Here is a 16,205-nt window from a genome sequence, read left to right as displayed (position 1 = left end):
GATTCGATTCCGATACCAAAAAGGTATCGGGGTATCGATGCATCGAATCGATTCCCGCCCAGCACTAATGCACACTAGACATAATCGGGTCCAATCCACTGGGTTTTGTGCAAGCTTCTTGTTAGATTCTTTCTCCTACCCCGCATACTTCACACTGATCCTTCCGACATACATACAACAACAATATCTCTCTAAAGTTGTCAAAGACAATGTATGACTGTTTCCATGTTCTTTAGCACTCTCTATAAAGGCCTCTGAGGCTTTGAAAGAATTAGTCCAGATAAAATTGCACATCTTCTGTCTGTTGTAAAGGGAAAGCAATTTCATCAAGTTTGTCGAAGAATTACTTATCACAAAATTGATTGTTCTCTTCTGCTCTCTGATAACTTGACAATCGTGGAGCTCCCATCTCCAAGTCATGTTAGCTGTCTTTGCAACAGTCAGGAATAACCACTGTGTGAGGGCAGTTGTATACAAACTCATTGTTTTGTATATAAGAAGAATGTATGGGACTTGTTTTAAATTGAAAAATAGCGCTGTAGAGTTGAAGTTGAAGGCTTGTTGCAAAGAGAATTTTCGGGGCGAATATGTTTATGAGTAGCTTTTTTTTCGAGTGACAAAGTAAGTATCATCAACCTGGCACTGATTAACTAATCAATGATTAAAGAATGGTCCACAACAGACACAGCAAGGGGCCCACGCTTAAAGTAAATTTAAAATGAGAAAAGTTGCGAAACATAAATATTTTCCAATGGTAGTACCAAATGTGAAATAAGCGCCCCTTAACTGTTAATCATAGACTTTTTAAAAATTAATTTGTCAGTAGCTTTTGCCACAATTTACCGACTTGGTTGAGTCAGATAAACATACATTCTTTGATGCCATCTTGCCCTTTTTCAACTACACTACCAAACCTACTGAAAGAATACACAAACTGCCTTGACAAAATCTTCTTGCTATCGATATGGTTTGACCTGAGTCGAAGTTAACAAAGGCAGCACTTTGTTTTGATGTTACTCTCCAGTCTGTTTTGGCAAAGGTCAAGTCGTGTGGGTCGCTCTGCCTACGCGACAGGTGAACACCTCAACAAGCTGCTGAATCCGCGTGATTCAACCGCCCATTCGTCACCGGGCTGCAAAACTGGCACTTGGGCGGTTGAATCACGTGGAAATTGGGGACGAGTGTGATATAGGCGATTGACTTATAGAAGGATAAAAACACTTTGCAGTAATCTTTCAAACTCGGGATTTTAACATAAGGTGTATCGAAGGCTGAACTACATAAAGGGATCAAAATCTGATTTTCGAAAATTTTGTCACTTAGGTGGTTGAATCATGCGGCTAGCGATATATATACAAAGAAGTATATACGTTTTACATATTTTTCGTAAAGATAAGCAGTCATTTAAGTCATGCAGCCAACATACACACACTCAATAGAAATAGATTTCAATAAATATTTCTGAACAGAAACTACAATTTAACAAATGAAAAGAAATGTTTTACACTAGTTGCACAAGTGGGAGCAAATTCATCTTCCAGATCCAGCTGCAGTGAAAGGAAGGACAGTCATTTTAAATACCTTAGACAATACAATATCACCAATTAAGAACAGGTTGGATTTTTTTTGTTATTTTGAAATTTAAAACCAACTACATGTATGTATCCTCTTGCTTTTTAGAGAAAAGGAACAAATTAATCATAGAATATCAAAATTATTTTAGTACAATGGAAATATCACAAAATTATCAGAAGGTTGACACAGGCCTAATTAAAAGACACATTATGAGTGTTATATATCTAAAAGAAAACTTAGACTAAAAGCTATATAATATGTTGACAAGTTGAATTTTTCTAAACTGCCCAGCAAAGTGTAATTAGTGTTAAGAAATAATTAAGACGACTTCACCATGAACTAAGTTAGAAATTTGTCTCCTCTCACTATTCGAGACTGATATAAATCATTAAGAATATTTGTATCCAAGTCCCAGTCCATCATTATCATATTATTCATATATATCTGTGTAGCCTATAATTATTTTCATAAATCCAGTGTTAAGAGAGCAAGACGCAACACAGTCTAAATATCCTGTTTTTCTTCACTGGTGTTAATCAAGGCCTAAGGCCTACGTACGTAAACGTAATCATGACGCTGCTGCACTGCTTCCATTCTCGGCATGCATCATATCAGGGGGTCTCAGACAGTACATATGTAAGCCTAAACAATATAATACAGGCCTTTACTATACCCTGATCACCAATCATCAAATAGGCATTGATTTTTCATTGAGCATCATGTCTCTAACAATGATGCACAATGTGCAGACAGAGTTTTCTTCTAAGCATGTAATCGAAGATACAGCAGAGACGTTAGATTAGATAAGTATTATTAATAAATAAATAAATAATAAGCTCTCAAAAGTCATTATTATTAAAAGTGTACTAGATGATCTAGGCCTACTAATTTAAATGATTCAAACGTTATCAATTTTAAGTAGCGCTTCGGTAACATAAGTTCTTTGTAAGTAATTGCATCTCTGATGAACTGCTCACAATATAACTAGATCTAGATTTATGCTTGGTTTCTCGGCAAAAAGTTGGAAAGGCAGTTCGAAGAGAAGGGGTCAGAATTCACGTGGGGTTTAACGGTGGAACATACCTCGCTTTTTGGTCCATAATAGCGAATGTTCTTGCTTGATTTACTGACATTTTTCACAGTGATGGGAAGTTCAAAGCGAGTCTTTGGCTTTGTATTGAAGAACTGCAGAACTGATGGAATTATCCTTACACCAAATACGTCTCCTTCCATCTTTCAATATTTGCAGCAAGAGACTTTGAAAGTTCAATTTGAAGTTATTTAGATATCGCCAACAGAAGTGGCGTCCAGCACAGCGGACATGTTTTCTGGTTGCTTGGGACTCTATACGGTAGGTTCCTTTAGAGACGCTGATTCGGATTTTTTGTACATATTATTGATGGAAAATATTCTGCTTCTGGAACCTGTATAGACTAAATATTGAATTATAAAAGGGAAATAAGTTTGGAAAAGTAAGGAAAATAACAGAACTATATCATTAAATGCAATATCTCAAACTTAGTGATTATTCGAAACTTTTTCGTAGCTTTGCAGGCTGGTATCTAAGGCCGCCATATTGTTGTCATACAGTGTCACTCGTTGGTTGCACTTGTAAATAACCACACCAAGAAGACAGCCATGGGTGTTGATTACTACAGTATTCTTGGTCTAACCAGAAGTGCATCGGATGCTGATATCAAGAAATAGTAAGTAACCTTGGGGCACAATAATTTAATAGAAAGGTAAGCCTTTCACTCATTTAAAAGACAAGAGTTCAAAATTATAAACTAAACGCCAAAATGGTAATTACGTGCCTCCCTATGACCTATGATTATCATAATTAAGAATCCTTTGCCAACGTATACAAGCACAAGCCTTATCAGGTCGTGAACTGATAGCCTTCAACCCTTCTCCTTTATTTTTCACTCTCCTCTTCTCTTCTATCAGACTAGCACTACCGCTGCTGCTACCGCCCTGCTTCTCCTTGTCAAGTGAAAGTGCAGCATTTTCGCTTAGATGTTTGGCATGGAGATGTTTCATGAGATTTGTGCTGTTCCCATGATGCTTAAATATGTCGTGACAAACAAGGCACCTGGCCTCTTTGTTTCCTGGAAGCTCTTCAAAATATGTCCAAACAGTGCTCTTCTTCTTTCTGAACGTGACTAAGCCTATTTAGAAACAAAAGACGGGTGATCGTAGACAGCACGTTTCTCTCTGATATCACGCAGATTAGGCGGCAAACACTACACTCATTACACTGATCAGTATTGACTAAGGGACTCTGCGATATCGAGTATCGACTAAGAAAACCAGTATCGATGAGTACCCGATATCGATATCGACTAAAGCCCAACACTTGTGTGAGTGTGAGAAAAGTACACTTGATTCTAGTCTCTCAATATGTCATTCCTAGCCAAAACGCCATCTTTTTGTGCTTTCAAATCAAAATCGGTCGGTAAAGGAACCCATTAAATTATCTAAGCTCAAGTCAGCACGAGATGCCTAGTCGATGTACTCCAAAAATAAGGACACGTTATAACTTATAACTTAGATCAATAACAAATTCATTTATTTGACAATAATAATATATAAAGCTAACAAAGTCTTATTTACTAGTAAATGAAAGCATCTGCAATTCAGAAATTAATTAAAGTCAACTGAAAACAAATATTAACAACTCGCAAAAAAGATCTACCTATATAGATCTATGTTGATCAACATTTCTAACCTAATTACATTTTTTATAAGTCCTCATTTACAGTCTTGCAATATTTTACATTGAAACAGCCTATTTCTCTCTGAGAGAGTTATTATGTTTGTTTAGACTATATACGCCTTTATATATTCATACAGGCCATGGGAGAGCAGGGATAGGCTTCGGACACTTTTTACGTTTGGCTCCACTGCTGGCTTCAGGAACAATTTAAGCCAAAGAAAAAGGTTTCACCATTATTGTAAGCCATTTGGGCTTCTCCACTTGTTATATCAGCTATTTGTGCATCATCACGTTTTACTAAGGTTCCCTAAGTTATCCAAAACAACACAACGTAGGCCTACCGCTCAGTGGGAGACCGGACAAAAGTGAAGGAAACTTCGGACGAAGACGGATGACTTGGGACAGTGTGTTTCATGTATCAAATGTGAGGCAGCGTGGTGGAATTAGGCTCTCATCAGTTTTTGGACATGTAGAGTTATAGGTATTACCTTAAGGCTTGTTCACTTGTCCTTATTTGGATGAAAAAATATCCATTTATCTTGAATACAAGTCGAGATATTTGCAAAAGAAGGAGGTGGGGGTCGCTTGTTTTCAGAGAAAAAATTAAAGAGTAAATGGCCGCCAAAGATTAGTTATTTCCTTAGCTTAAACCGAAAATTTACATTTTTTGTGCTTTTAATCAACATTTTTCAGAAAAATCCACCCAGAATGAACATGAAAGGTGCTGAGCCAAAAAACAAAAATTTGATAAAAATTCACAAACCTGCGGAAAAATGCAAGTTTCTTCACTTTGATTATTTTGACAAGAGCCTGATTCCACCACGTTGCCTCACAAATATTATTTTTGAGAGGCAAAACTTTGACCTGGCATAGATCTTTACTTTTACATCTTGTTCGAGGTGTGAAAATGTATTTCAGACTCACTGGAAATCAAAGAAAACAGTGATCCAACCATATAAACCATCCCGCTTTTATGCACATTTGTACGCGATGACTTGAAATCTCCCCTTATTGCTGTCAAACAGAGCTCTAATGCCCCTATAAACAAGCTAGTTTTTGCAGTGATAAACAGAGATGAAAAGTGTTCTTTTCCTCGTTAGTTTCCGAGTCTATCAACGTCTGGATTTGGTGAGAGCACGGTATTAATGATCGAGGAGCTCTATTTACTAAGCTATTATCACTATTTCTCTCTGAGCAATGGCCTCTGGTTCAAATCCAGGTATGTGTGTTCTTGAAAATGGGCTGTTTGAAGGGTTTTCAATAGTTTTCATGGCCTCCTGTCCCGTCCTGACTGAGAAGGACGTAAATTCGGAGATCCACCTTCTCAAATAACCTTACAATTATTATAGTGTCCGTGAAGAGTTATTCCACAACCAAATCAAAACAGCTAAGGGAAACAAAGTCTGCTGCTTAAAAACAGTGAATCATAATTTTCTTTTTGAAAAGAGCTTTTGAAGTCGGAATATAAAGGCACTGGAGACTTCAATGTGAATTGAAACATTAATGGATGCCATTTTAACTGCAAATTTATAGGAGCTTTCTGACCTCTCTTTGTTGAACCTCAAATCAGTGGAGGAATAACTGGTCTCACTTTACAATAGCCAAATCTTCCACAGGTCGATAGATGAAAGAATTGCTTTCTTATTAGATTTCCCTAGTAGAGGGAAGACTCTCAAAGTCACCCTCTTCGTCTTTCTCTGACACCCCTTCCCCAACGAGATGGATACACTCACCAATATTCCCAAATTCAATTACGACAAAAGTTGGTTCCACTTTCGACCCAGAAGCCAGAAAGCCTGTCTTTTTGGGTTAGATTTTGTTCATATGTCATGTTTCTGGCATAATTATAATGTTTGCCGTGACACATTATGATAATGACAAATGTCAGGTTAGGAGAACATCCTGGAATATTTTTCAAACAATGTACTCCGAGAGATTTTTTTCCTCAGAGGATCATCGGAAAATTATGCAATCATAAAAGAGTGTCTCTAAAACGCACTGATGTCTTCACACCATTTTAGATAGAATGTTTCCGAGTAGATTTCTTCATATTGTGTATATATATATATATATATACATATATATATATATACAAAGACAGTAAGTCATTAACAAGTACATGCATTGCGAGTTTCATCTTTTTGTGAACTAACAGGTTCTTTTCTTTTTAGGGCTCTATAGATATATATTTCCGTGACACGATTCAGTCTGAGAAATACAACAACCCGATTACAGTGTACGTTTAAAATTCAATTTTTATGGAAACTCTTATTCCAACTACTCTTACATTAGTCGTCGGGAGACTTCAGACTGTGTACGAAGTCACCCCACCCCCTGTACGAAGTGTCGAGAATCCCTACATTGGGGTAGTATAGGAAACATGTTCATGAAATTATTGAAACAGACATTATGAAAGCTAGGTTTCATTTTATGAATTTGGCTTGAAACAGATACCCTAAAGCACAGACACATAGTTTGTGAAAGGATTGGTGCACTCTTCTGACGTGTAAACCTAACAAACTGAGGTGTGAAAACTTAGATACACCCTTGACAAAAACACAATTTCTTTCACAGCAGAGATTTTGCTCAGTGAGGTGGCCAAAAACACAGCAAGCTAAACCTCAAATTACACATTATGTGATCCTGTGACAAAATGTGCACTATCCATAGTTTAGTAAGAATTGACATATCAGAAGTCTCCTCGTGTAGAGGCCCCGATCCCCACTCTCCCCTATTATAAATCTTGAAGACAAGTGCAAGCTGATTCATGTAGCCTACCTGTATTTAGATTACCCTCCGGCCGTCTCACCTTTACTTTATTTTTTCTCCCTCTGCTCGTTAAAGTGATATATATGACAAACAGACCAGTCTACAATTGTTTCTTAATATTATTTTGTTGTTTGTTACATTTCAGCTACAGGAAGTTATCCTTGAAGTATCATCCAGAGAAGAATTCTGGAGATCAAAATGCTTCAGATAAGTTCATGCAAGTTGCAGAGGCATATGATGTGCTATCAGACCGTGAGTTCCTCTTAATGTTCCTGTACTTTGGTGTTCAAGATAGTCGGCTCTATCACAGTAAATTATGAACTTTTCACTGCTGTTCACTAAGTTCTGATCGAAATAAGAAAGCAGTAAGGATTTTTTTGTGTAAAGATATAATCTCAGACTACATTCATCCTTCATATTGAAAGTGATAAGAATGGATTGCACCTTTCCAGAATGATATTACAAAAACAGGGTGTCCAAATTTGAAAAAAGGAGGACCCATGCAAAGTGCAATGTTTCCCCCAGTTTTCATTCATTTTATGCATGCAGCCACTTGAACTAGGAGGGCAATACTGCGTAAAATTTCAAAAAGACTGGTGTGCAACTTAAAAAATAATCGCTTTTTTCTTAAATGATTTCTGGGTGTACACTTAACAGGTTCAGCTGCAGGGGCATTCTAGTTCAGGATGAGGACAGTAAAAACATGACCATTACACCAGGTGGATATTTTACCACACTGAGAAAGTTTTGGAGAAGTCTGGGGGGGGGGGGGGGGAAGAAATATGCGTGGGCTCAAAGTCTAAAACGGAGAGGGGGGTAATGAGGATGCTATTGCCAGCAGGATCTTGCATGGTTGCCAGAAAAGATTTTAGGAACACTATATAAGCAGAATGAATGAATGGTTGCCAGATTCCTCTGACTTGAACCCCCTTTTTTCCTTTACGTTGGTAACTGAAGAATTGAAATTCATTAGTTGAAAAGGTGCAGTCCAAATCACTGACAAAGAAACATATGCCACAGGGTTATTCAAAATTCCCAGCGTTAGCAGTGTATTCAAAACTTGGAGAGAAATAATTAACACCTGGAGCATGATTATTTTATAGCAGCTCTTCTCTGAGTTCAATACGTTTTTGAATGAATTAGTTTAATACGCACTACTGTTTATTTTGAAAAAATCGTAAAGTTTTGCATTTTACTCAGTTTTAGTGTAAATTTTTAGAAATTGATATATTTCAAATACGTCAGTTGATTTTCTTCACATTGACAAATTTTGTGTTCATACACAGGCTTGAATTTTGTATTGTTCAAAGATTTTTTTTTAATTGATGCAGAAATGACCATTTATTTTGCCCTGTAATGCAGCTATAATGCTTGAATGCAGCTTGAATGCCCAAAAAGCTGTACGAATTTGTTTTTATTTTTAAATTGAAGGATAATCCCCAAATTATATTATGTGTGTGCGATCATTGTGTTTGAATTATAACTTTTTTTTTCATATTTCATGATTGCACTTTAACAAAACATTTATTTTATTTGCTTTATCTTGCAGCTCGTAAGCGTGCTGTCTATGATCAGTTTGGGGAAGAGGGACTGAAGAATGGTGTCCCAGCTGGAAGTGGCGAGGCCGGAGCCTGGACCAGTGGCTACACCTTCCATGGAAACCCTGAAAAAGTATTCAGAGATTTCTTTGGCGGAGACAACCCATTTCAGGGTGAGAGACATTCCTGAAGAAAAAGTTAATGTTTCTCTTCCAACCCTCTGTGACAACTGTATTGTTATTTTAGATAAATAATGATGAAATCATTTTTTGATGTAGAAAACGTGAGAGTAAAATAATTCTTGATTGTCAAAAGTAGAAAAAAAAGCCTAAAATTCAAGTTAATTCAAGAAAAAATCAGAAAAAAATGTATGTAACCCCCCACTTTCACTTTTGAAGTATAACAGACTGTATACACCATGAACTTGACTTTTCACTCATCACACCACCTTTTAATATCTTACTTAATATTTATCATATTTGTATCTTCCAGATGCCTTATCTTATGTGATATAGATGGTCTCCCTGTCCACTTTCAAGGGATAAAATGGAAAAAATGCTTCTCTTGTGCCACTGCCTTGTGGGCACAGGGGTAGCATCTTTTCTGCATATTGTCAGTGCTGCAAACAATCCACTTAAGTGCGTTTGGATCCTTTTTTTCCAGGTTTCAAGAATATGGATGATCAAAATAAGACCGAAGTGAAGCCTTCCTCTGAATTGACCCATTTTCCATCATTGATATGTTGCTAATAATTTTTACAGAGTTCCACGATCGAGTAGATGGTGACTTGAGCATGGGTTTTGGTGGTCTGCATGGCCGAGGTGCCAAAAAGCAGGACCCACCTATTGAGAGAGACCTGTACCTTAGTCTTGAAGAAGTTTTCCATGGATGCACAAAGAAAATGAAAATTTCAAGGAGGGTAAGTTTTGTGACATCCACCAACCTAATATGAGCAAACTGTTCTCTTCTTAGCTTATAATGCTGTTTGACTTTATACGAAGAAATATGATTAACTCCACTTTGTTATGTTTTCTTAAAATGAAGTCTGAGCTAGTTTGCGGAAGAAATAGTTATCCTCTTTTGAATAGCTTTAAACAACGATAATTCATTTCTGAATGATCACAAACATTTTTAAGCCTCTCATATTTAGATTCTTCTCTTTCTCAAAAGGAAAAATTTATGTTGCTGTACACATTGAACACCTGTAAATAAAAATTAAACACCTTTTTATGAAGCCTTATCTCAACACTTAAATGTAAAGAATTTTTTGTATGGAGCAAAATGATGTACTGCTTTCAATGGTAAATTATAAATTTTTAATATTTGCGTCACGATGCGATGGAATCAGACGCTCGTCAGTTTTTGGGCATGTAGAGTTATTGGTATCAACCCCAAGCTTGTTCATTTGTCTAGCTTTCAATAAATAAAAAAATCCATCTTATTTTTAATAGAAGCCGAAATATTTTTTGTTGAAAGAGGTGGGGGCCGCCTTGTTTAAAAGGTAAAATTAGCAAGAAAATGCCCGCTAAAGTATGGTGACTTCCAAAGTTTGATGGTCCTTGAATACTGCAAATTTACATTTTTGTTCTTTAATCAACGGTTTTCTGTAAAATCCACACTCCCATCCATGACTTGCAGTAAAGACGTTGAGGGAAATAAGAAAAATCAGGCTAAACAAGACATAAAAACAAGATGACAAATGCTTAACAAAGACAAAATCAATGGAGTGCATTAGGTCTATATGTATAACTGAGATCCTTTTTTTTCTAAACAGGTAATGAATGAAGATGGTCACACATCAAGTATCAGAGACAAAATTCTCACAATAACAGTGAAGAAAGGCTGGCGCCCAGGCACAAAAATTACTTTCCCTCAAGAAGGTGACCAAGGCCCCAACAATGTACCAGGTATGTTACAACAATTTAATGTTTCAATTAGCTAGACTAGCTGGTTGTGTTGCTTCACTTGAACTCAAATGGAAGAAAGGTTGAAAGAAAAAAAAGGGTTCATGGTCTGAACTATATGCAGGCCTTTTATGATCATAGAAAAACTTTCTTCTGAAACATAATGTAGGCCCTTTGAACATACTATTGATAGCTACTTTCTCATTCGTAATATTTTTCATGTAGGCCCTACAAATGAAAAGTGATTGGGTAGAATGTATGGGAATTGAACCTTGGTCGTCTACATTGTCCTTGAGTATCTTTCCAAAAGAGTATACACACCTATCATAAAGTCTTGAAAGGAGTATCCCACATTGTTACTGGAATCCATTTCAAGTCAACGCTTATGGTCTGTTCAGAAAAAGTACAGAAGACTCTGCCTAAACGCAGTGTTCAGGAGGGATTTTAAGCGTGTGTTTATATGGAGTGTGCGTTAATATGAAAGAAGGGACGCAATCATCTCATTTTCTTGATATTTTAGTGACTTCCGGTGGGGGGGGGTCACTTTAAATTGGCCGATAATGAGATGACACATGACTGTTTTGTGAAGAATTCCCAGACTGCGGTTATGAATTACAAATACAAAGGCGTTGAAAGGGTGGGGATGAAAGCAGAAGGACGCACTCATTGTACTGATATGCACTGCGAAATGTTGAGAGCTGATAAGAGGAAACTGTTGGTGATAGTTATAGAGGGAAAAGCCCTCAGCAACATGGCTTTCCAAATGACCACTCCCAACTGCCTGTGATTTATTGCAACTTGGTAAATCTATGCATGGATGACATCAGAATGACACATCCCAAGAGACTTTTCTCTTGTGATTCGTTGAACAAATACATATAAGTTCTTCAAGCGCTGCTGATTACTTCTTCAAGCGCTGCTGATTACTTGACTATGTGCAGTCAAATAGTTGTGGCGCAACTTACCCTCAAATATCTCTCTCTTTAACAGGTGAATCAATGTCTTCCCTACTTTGCACAGCAGTTTGTATCAATATGTCTTAACTTAACAATAATGTTTTTTCACAACAATTGAGGCTAAATTTAAAACTTTTCTTCATAAATTTATATAAAATACTATAAATCTCTTTCATGCAGAAAATGGGATTGTTCACAGAATTTCTCATTTCTCACACACATTTTGCAAACGTATATATATGGCCTATGTCACAGCTCACCAATGACAGGTTTTATTGGCAAAACTTGCAAAAAGAAATAAATTTTATGGTGAACTCATTTTTTTGCACTAAATCTTGCTTCTAAAAACAATATTGCCCTAGCTGCAAACCTTTTAAAATCTGCAGGAACACCCACTTTGATTTTTTAATTAGTATTTATTAAGGAATTTTCTAGAATACAGTTAACAGGTGTTTACAAAAATATTGATCTGTTAAGACAAAGATACAAGTCATTGTGCTAAAGCTGGAGAGTCTATGTTCGATATTTTAGGAAATTTTTTACAATAAGTGGTGCCATGAATTTTTGACCGTACTATAGTCTTTAATCCTATATATAGAGGCCTATCTGGTGTTCTACAGCATTCACGAGTGCTGTGCATCATATTCATAGAACTAATTAAACATTACGTATGCAGTCACTCAAACACCAATCAGAAACCTTCTTTGAAAGACACATTTCGAGTGACCAATTAAAAGACATTTCAGCCATGACCACCCCCCACCCCCACCAAACATATCACCCGACCAGTCCGAGACCTAGATCTATGAGTTTGTGGACAGTTGGGTATGAAAACACTGTCAATCACTCTCTTTGTTCTGTGCGAGGGTCAGTCTCAACAAGTATATCCAATTGTCTAGACCTGTCTTATGCAAGCTGTGCAGGCAGCAGCAAAAATTTCTCCTCTTGTCAAGCTTTACCTGTTGACGTGTTTTGCGGATTAAAGCGTGCGTTTAGAAGAAGTGAACATGTGTTTGTATGTCTTAATTGTATAGTTTAAAGCCTGTCATATAATGAAACCATACTTTTGAGTGGAACATACTTTTGTATTGTGTGCAGCATATAGGCGGAGACTACTGTACTTAATTTCTAACATGACACCCTTGAATATTCAGTAGATGAATTAATACCAATGCGCATTATATTTTTCCTTTCTCTTGTCAAGTAAACTTTAAGGACCTTTATAATAATTTAAGAATATAACATTATATTTTATTTCTCATGTTTCAGCTGACATCGTCTTTATTGTGAAGGACAAACCTCACCCCAGGTTCTGTCGTGAAGGTGCCAACCTGATCCACACTGCCAAAGTTCCTCTTGGCAAAGCCCTGACCGGATGCACAGTAGAGATTCATACGCTGGATGAGAGAATTCTGCACATTCCTATCAATGATATTGTCAAGTGAGTATCTCTTGCAGTACCAGGGTTGAGTGAAAGAGATGCAAACCAACCCTGTAATGGTCATTTAGTGTGCGGGAAAGGAAAGATGATGGAAAGAAATATTTGGACACACCCAGGGTACAAATTCCTCAGTGTTATGAAGTCTCCATGAATTATTTGCACCATAATCTAGTTAACTCTTTTTATACAGCATTTTTTGCATTTTGCTGATGTCAAGATGTGGGTTAAATTGGAAATGGTGCAATTCCATGGTGTAGCGTACACTGACCTGGTATCTGTCCCGATAGGATTATGCGATTGTGCTTTTTTTCGCTTAATTCTGCAACATTTGCATAATTTTTGATTTCCCGCGTTTTTTCACGTTTTTTTCCTTTTTTTACACAAAACAATTAACTAACGCCTCGCCATGTTTCTAAAGGGAAATTATCACCGTAATAAGTCTCATTTAATTGATAAGTTGGTTATTTCCCTTGTTAGAAGATCTTGGTTATGGGTTGGGATTTTGTTCCTTGAGCATGTTCAATTTTTCAATCCATCAAAAGTTGAACTTGTTGTTCTCATGTCTGCTGATGTTTCATGTTTGACAGATGTCCCTTGTTTTAGTAATGTGCCACCATCAGAGGTCCAGATGTCCTTTTTTTTTTTTTTCTTTTTCATTTTTCTTTCCTCTCTAGAATCTAGATATCTATAGCTGAAAGTTACAGAGATTATAATTTTTGGTTGTTGTTTTTTTCTGGCTGATGGGTATTGTTTTCTTTCCAAATACACAACAAATTACTGATACTGATATGTTCTGTTTTCTATTTTTCTGTGCATAAAACATGAATATCATGAAAATTCGTGTTGAAAAAGTGCAAAACATGTCGCGAATGGTGCTACGGTAACTTGCATAATTTTTGCATAATTTTGCTTTTTTGTTGCATAATTTAGCCATCTAAATTTGAATAATTCTATGGGGACAGAGGTATGCCAATATGGCATTGAAGTAGGCAGTTTAATGAATGCAAATGCCCATATGGGAATCCCCACTGCAGTGCCTCATTAATTTTTTATCTCGGTCATGTTGGGTCGCGTTTTGGGTGAGTCCGAAACTACTTGCTGTTTTGTTTCGTTTTGTGAATACTCATGACTTCCGGCATATCATTTTAAAAAGGAAAACCTGAGCTTTAAAAATATAGTGTTTTCCATGTTGAGATTGATGCAGTAGAAGTGGAAGGATTTTGTTGCGAAAATGAGATAAATGTTAGATCAATGTAAAGTTTAATCCATTTGTCTTGCTTTCTCGAGACTTAACCAGTGTATGTAAATACTCCATTTTGCTACTGTTTAATTTTTAAAATATTTTAATTAATTCAAGCGCAAAGCCATTCTTGTTTTCGACAATAGGTAGGCTACCGCCGAACACAAGAAACCCATGTTTCCCTTCCCGGCCGGGCTTAGCTGACGGTGACGTCACATGCTTCCATGCTCTTTTGGGAGTCTTGGTGTTCCTTGAATTCGACCTTTTAAATTGATTTTTAAAGTAATTTATGAAATATTAGATGTGTTTACGATTTCCTTTACTCATGTATGTGGAAGAAAGATGGCTGAGCAAAACTTCATGTGGTTCAGATACTTAATTTCTTTTGCATCAATAATGATGGCTCCCCATTTGTTTATGTTGATTTCTAGACTAAGCTAGCCGAGTGTTGTCATAGAAATAATGACATAGCTCCATGGGAGATAGGTCAACATTCTCTTCCAACATAAACAAGTAAAAGCCTAAACTTAACTATGGGAAGGTGGGGGGGGGGGGAGTTCTACAGCTTGACAAATGATCTGGCTAATGGGAAGAATAAGAAATAAAAGAATATGTTTTTAATTTGATTATTGTAATAGCATTTGCAATTTGCTAAAATTTGGTTTGTAATACATGTAAATCTGTTGGATGGTTATCAAAATAATGACTTTTTTGTCTAAAATGTGTCTTAATTCTGGCACAAAAACCGGTGCAAAAAATGGACCAAATCAAGGCAAAATTTTAATCACAAAAATGTTCATATTTTTTGAACGACTAAAGTTTATTTACACTTTTTTTTAAACATGATTACCTGGAAGGCAAGACCTTTTTTTTTTCAAGCTTTTGTAAAAAAAATATCCAAGCTTATTTGAAATTTTCACTGAACTGCTTAATTGAAGGAGATGAAAGGATCATATGTTTGGGGGATTTTCCCTTCAGATAGAATATTTTCCATCTCATCCGAGACACTGGCACAGTAGAGTATCATCAGTATCAACAAGGTCAACTTGTGTGTCAATTCAGCTAAACCATTGCCAAAACAAAGTACATGCCTTTACCCCTTTACTCAAATTGGTGTCATTATCCTTTCATAGCAGATTATGAAAAACTTGAGCTGTATACTGTATATAGCCAATAGAGACATATAAAATTGTTATACCTCTCCCATAAACAAGACTGCAAAAAGGAAAATTGTTCTAAGAGAATTATAAAATTGCCTTTTTCTGTTCCGCAGACCCGGTTACAAGAAGATTGTGCCCGGAGAGGGAATGCCTCTGGTGGTTGCACCATGTGACAGAGGGGACTTGATCATCGAGTTTGACATTGAATTTCCCACATCTCTTACCCCAGAGAAGAAAGAGCATGTTCGAAGAGCTCTGCTTTTATAGATATAGGGTTGTCGTACGCAGGGTTGAAGGGGATGAAAGAAAATAAAAATGGGGAAGGGGAAATGATGTTGTTCACAATAATATTGATTTATTACAGACACAAAAATACTGATGATGACGAAAAATTTTTGTTCTTTAAATAGGCTTCTTTGGTTCTGAAGTCGTCAACATTTAAAATGTATGCGAAATAGCTGTCAAGATTTAAATTGATGTGTGTACAGTGACATTTGTGCTGTTTCAAAGAAATTTTGTTTTAAATCTGGCTTACAGTTAACATTTTTATGTCGTCAGTTGTAATATATATACAAATAGATAATAAAGTCCTTCCAGAGTCTCCAGCTACTAGGTCGATTTCAAAAAGACCTGTCTACATTTCACTCATTCTTGTGTCCCATACTTGTATAACTAGGCATCATAAAGTTGTTGTTTTTCTTCTCATAAGCTACAATTTGTATAGGTCTACACATGTTTTCATTTGAAAACTAAGCTACATTCTTGTTGTGAATAAACATTTATATTTAACCAAAATCCAGCAAATTTTTTTCTTAGCTTTTATTTCTAAAGTTTGTTTATTTTTGTCATAAAAGAAAAGAGCAATTCTTTGAAATATAAAGCTCTCACAGCGACAGAGGGAAAAAA

General features: G+C 36.4%; 2 protein-coding genes across 3 annotated transcripts in view; one reads left to right on the top strand and one right to left on the bottom strand.

Moving 5' to 3' along the window:
* The window catches only part of LOC101855563 (cilia- and flagella-associated protein 47), a gene marked incomplete in the record, with an annotated part of 91,797 nt that extends 88,896 nt beyond the window's left edge, over positions 1–2,901 (bottom strand). Inside the window, 2 exon segments of the mRNA XM_035970022.1 lie at positions 1,506–1,547; positions 2,659–2,901. Coding sequence (XP_035825915.1) covers positions 1,506–1,547; positions 2,659–2,808 — 192 coding nt within the window.
* Positions 2,902–3,143: 242 nt separating this feature from the next.
* Positions 3,144–16,098, top strand: LOC101852247 (dnaJ homolog subfamily B member 13). 2 transcript variants are annotated; one of them, XM_005099348.3, is made up of 7 exons: positions 3,144–3,281; positions 7,206–7,312; positions 8,610–8,771; positions 9,360–9,517; positions 10,373–10,505; positions 12,728–12,899; positions 15,413–16,098. In XM_005099348.3, exons 1-7 carry the CDS (start codon positions 3,214–3,216, stop codon positions 15,564–15,566), a joined length of 954 nt encoding a protein of 317 aa, XP_005099405.1. In that variant the 5' UTR covers positions 3,144–3,213; the 3' UTR covers positions 15,567–16,098. The 2 variants fall into 2 exon arrangements, with proteins under 2 accessions (XP_005099405.1, XP_035825916.1); XM_035970023.1 differs by lacking the exon at positions 3,144–3,281 and adding an exon at positions 3,388–3,458.
* The last annotated feature ends 107 nt before the right edge of the window (positions 16,099–16,205 follow it).

This window comes from Aplysia californica, unplaced genomic scaffold, assembly GCF_000002075.1.
Source record: "Aplysia californica isolate F4 #8 unplaced genomic scaffold, AplCal3.0 scaffold00210, whole genome shotgun sequence".
Lineage (NCBI taxonomy): Eukaryota > Metazoa > Mollusca > Gastropoda > Aplysiida > Aplysiidae > Aplysia > Aplysia californica.
This window is presented reverse-complemented; position numbering and strand designations above follow the sequence as displayed.

Coding starts and splice junctions, on each gene's coding strand:
- LOC101852247 (XM_005099348.3), top strand. CDS start 3,214: ATGGGTGTTGATTACTACAGTATTCTTGGTCTAACCAGAAGTGCATCG. Junction 3,282..7,205: donor GATGCTGATATCAAGAAATA/GTAAGTAACCTT, acceptor GTTACATTTCAG/CTACAGGAAGTTATCCTTGA. Junction 12,900..15,412: donor CCTATCAATGATATTGTCAA/GTGAGTATCTCT, acceptor TCTGTTCCGCAG/ACCCGGTTACAAGAAGATTG.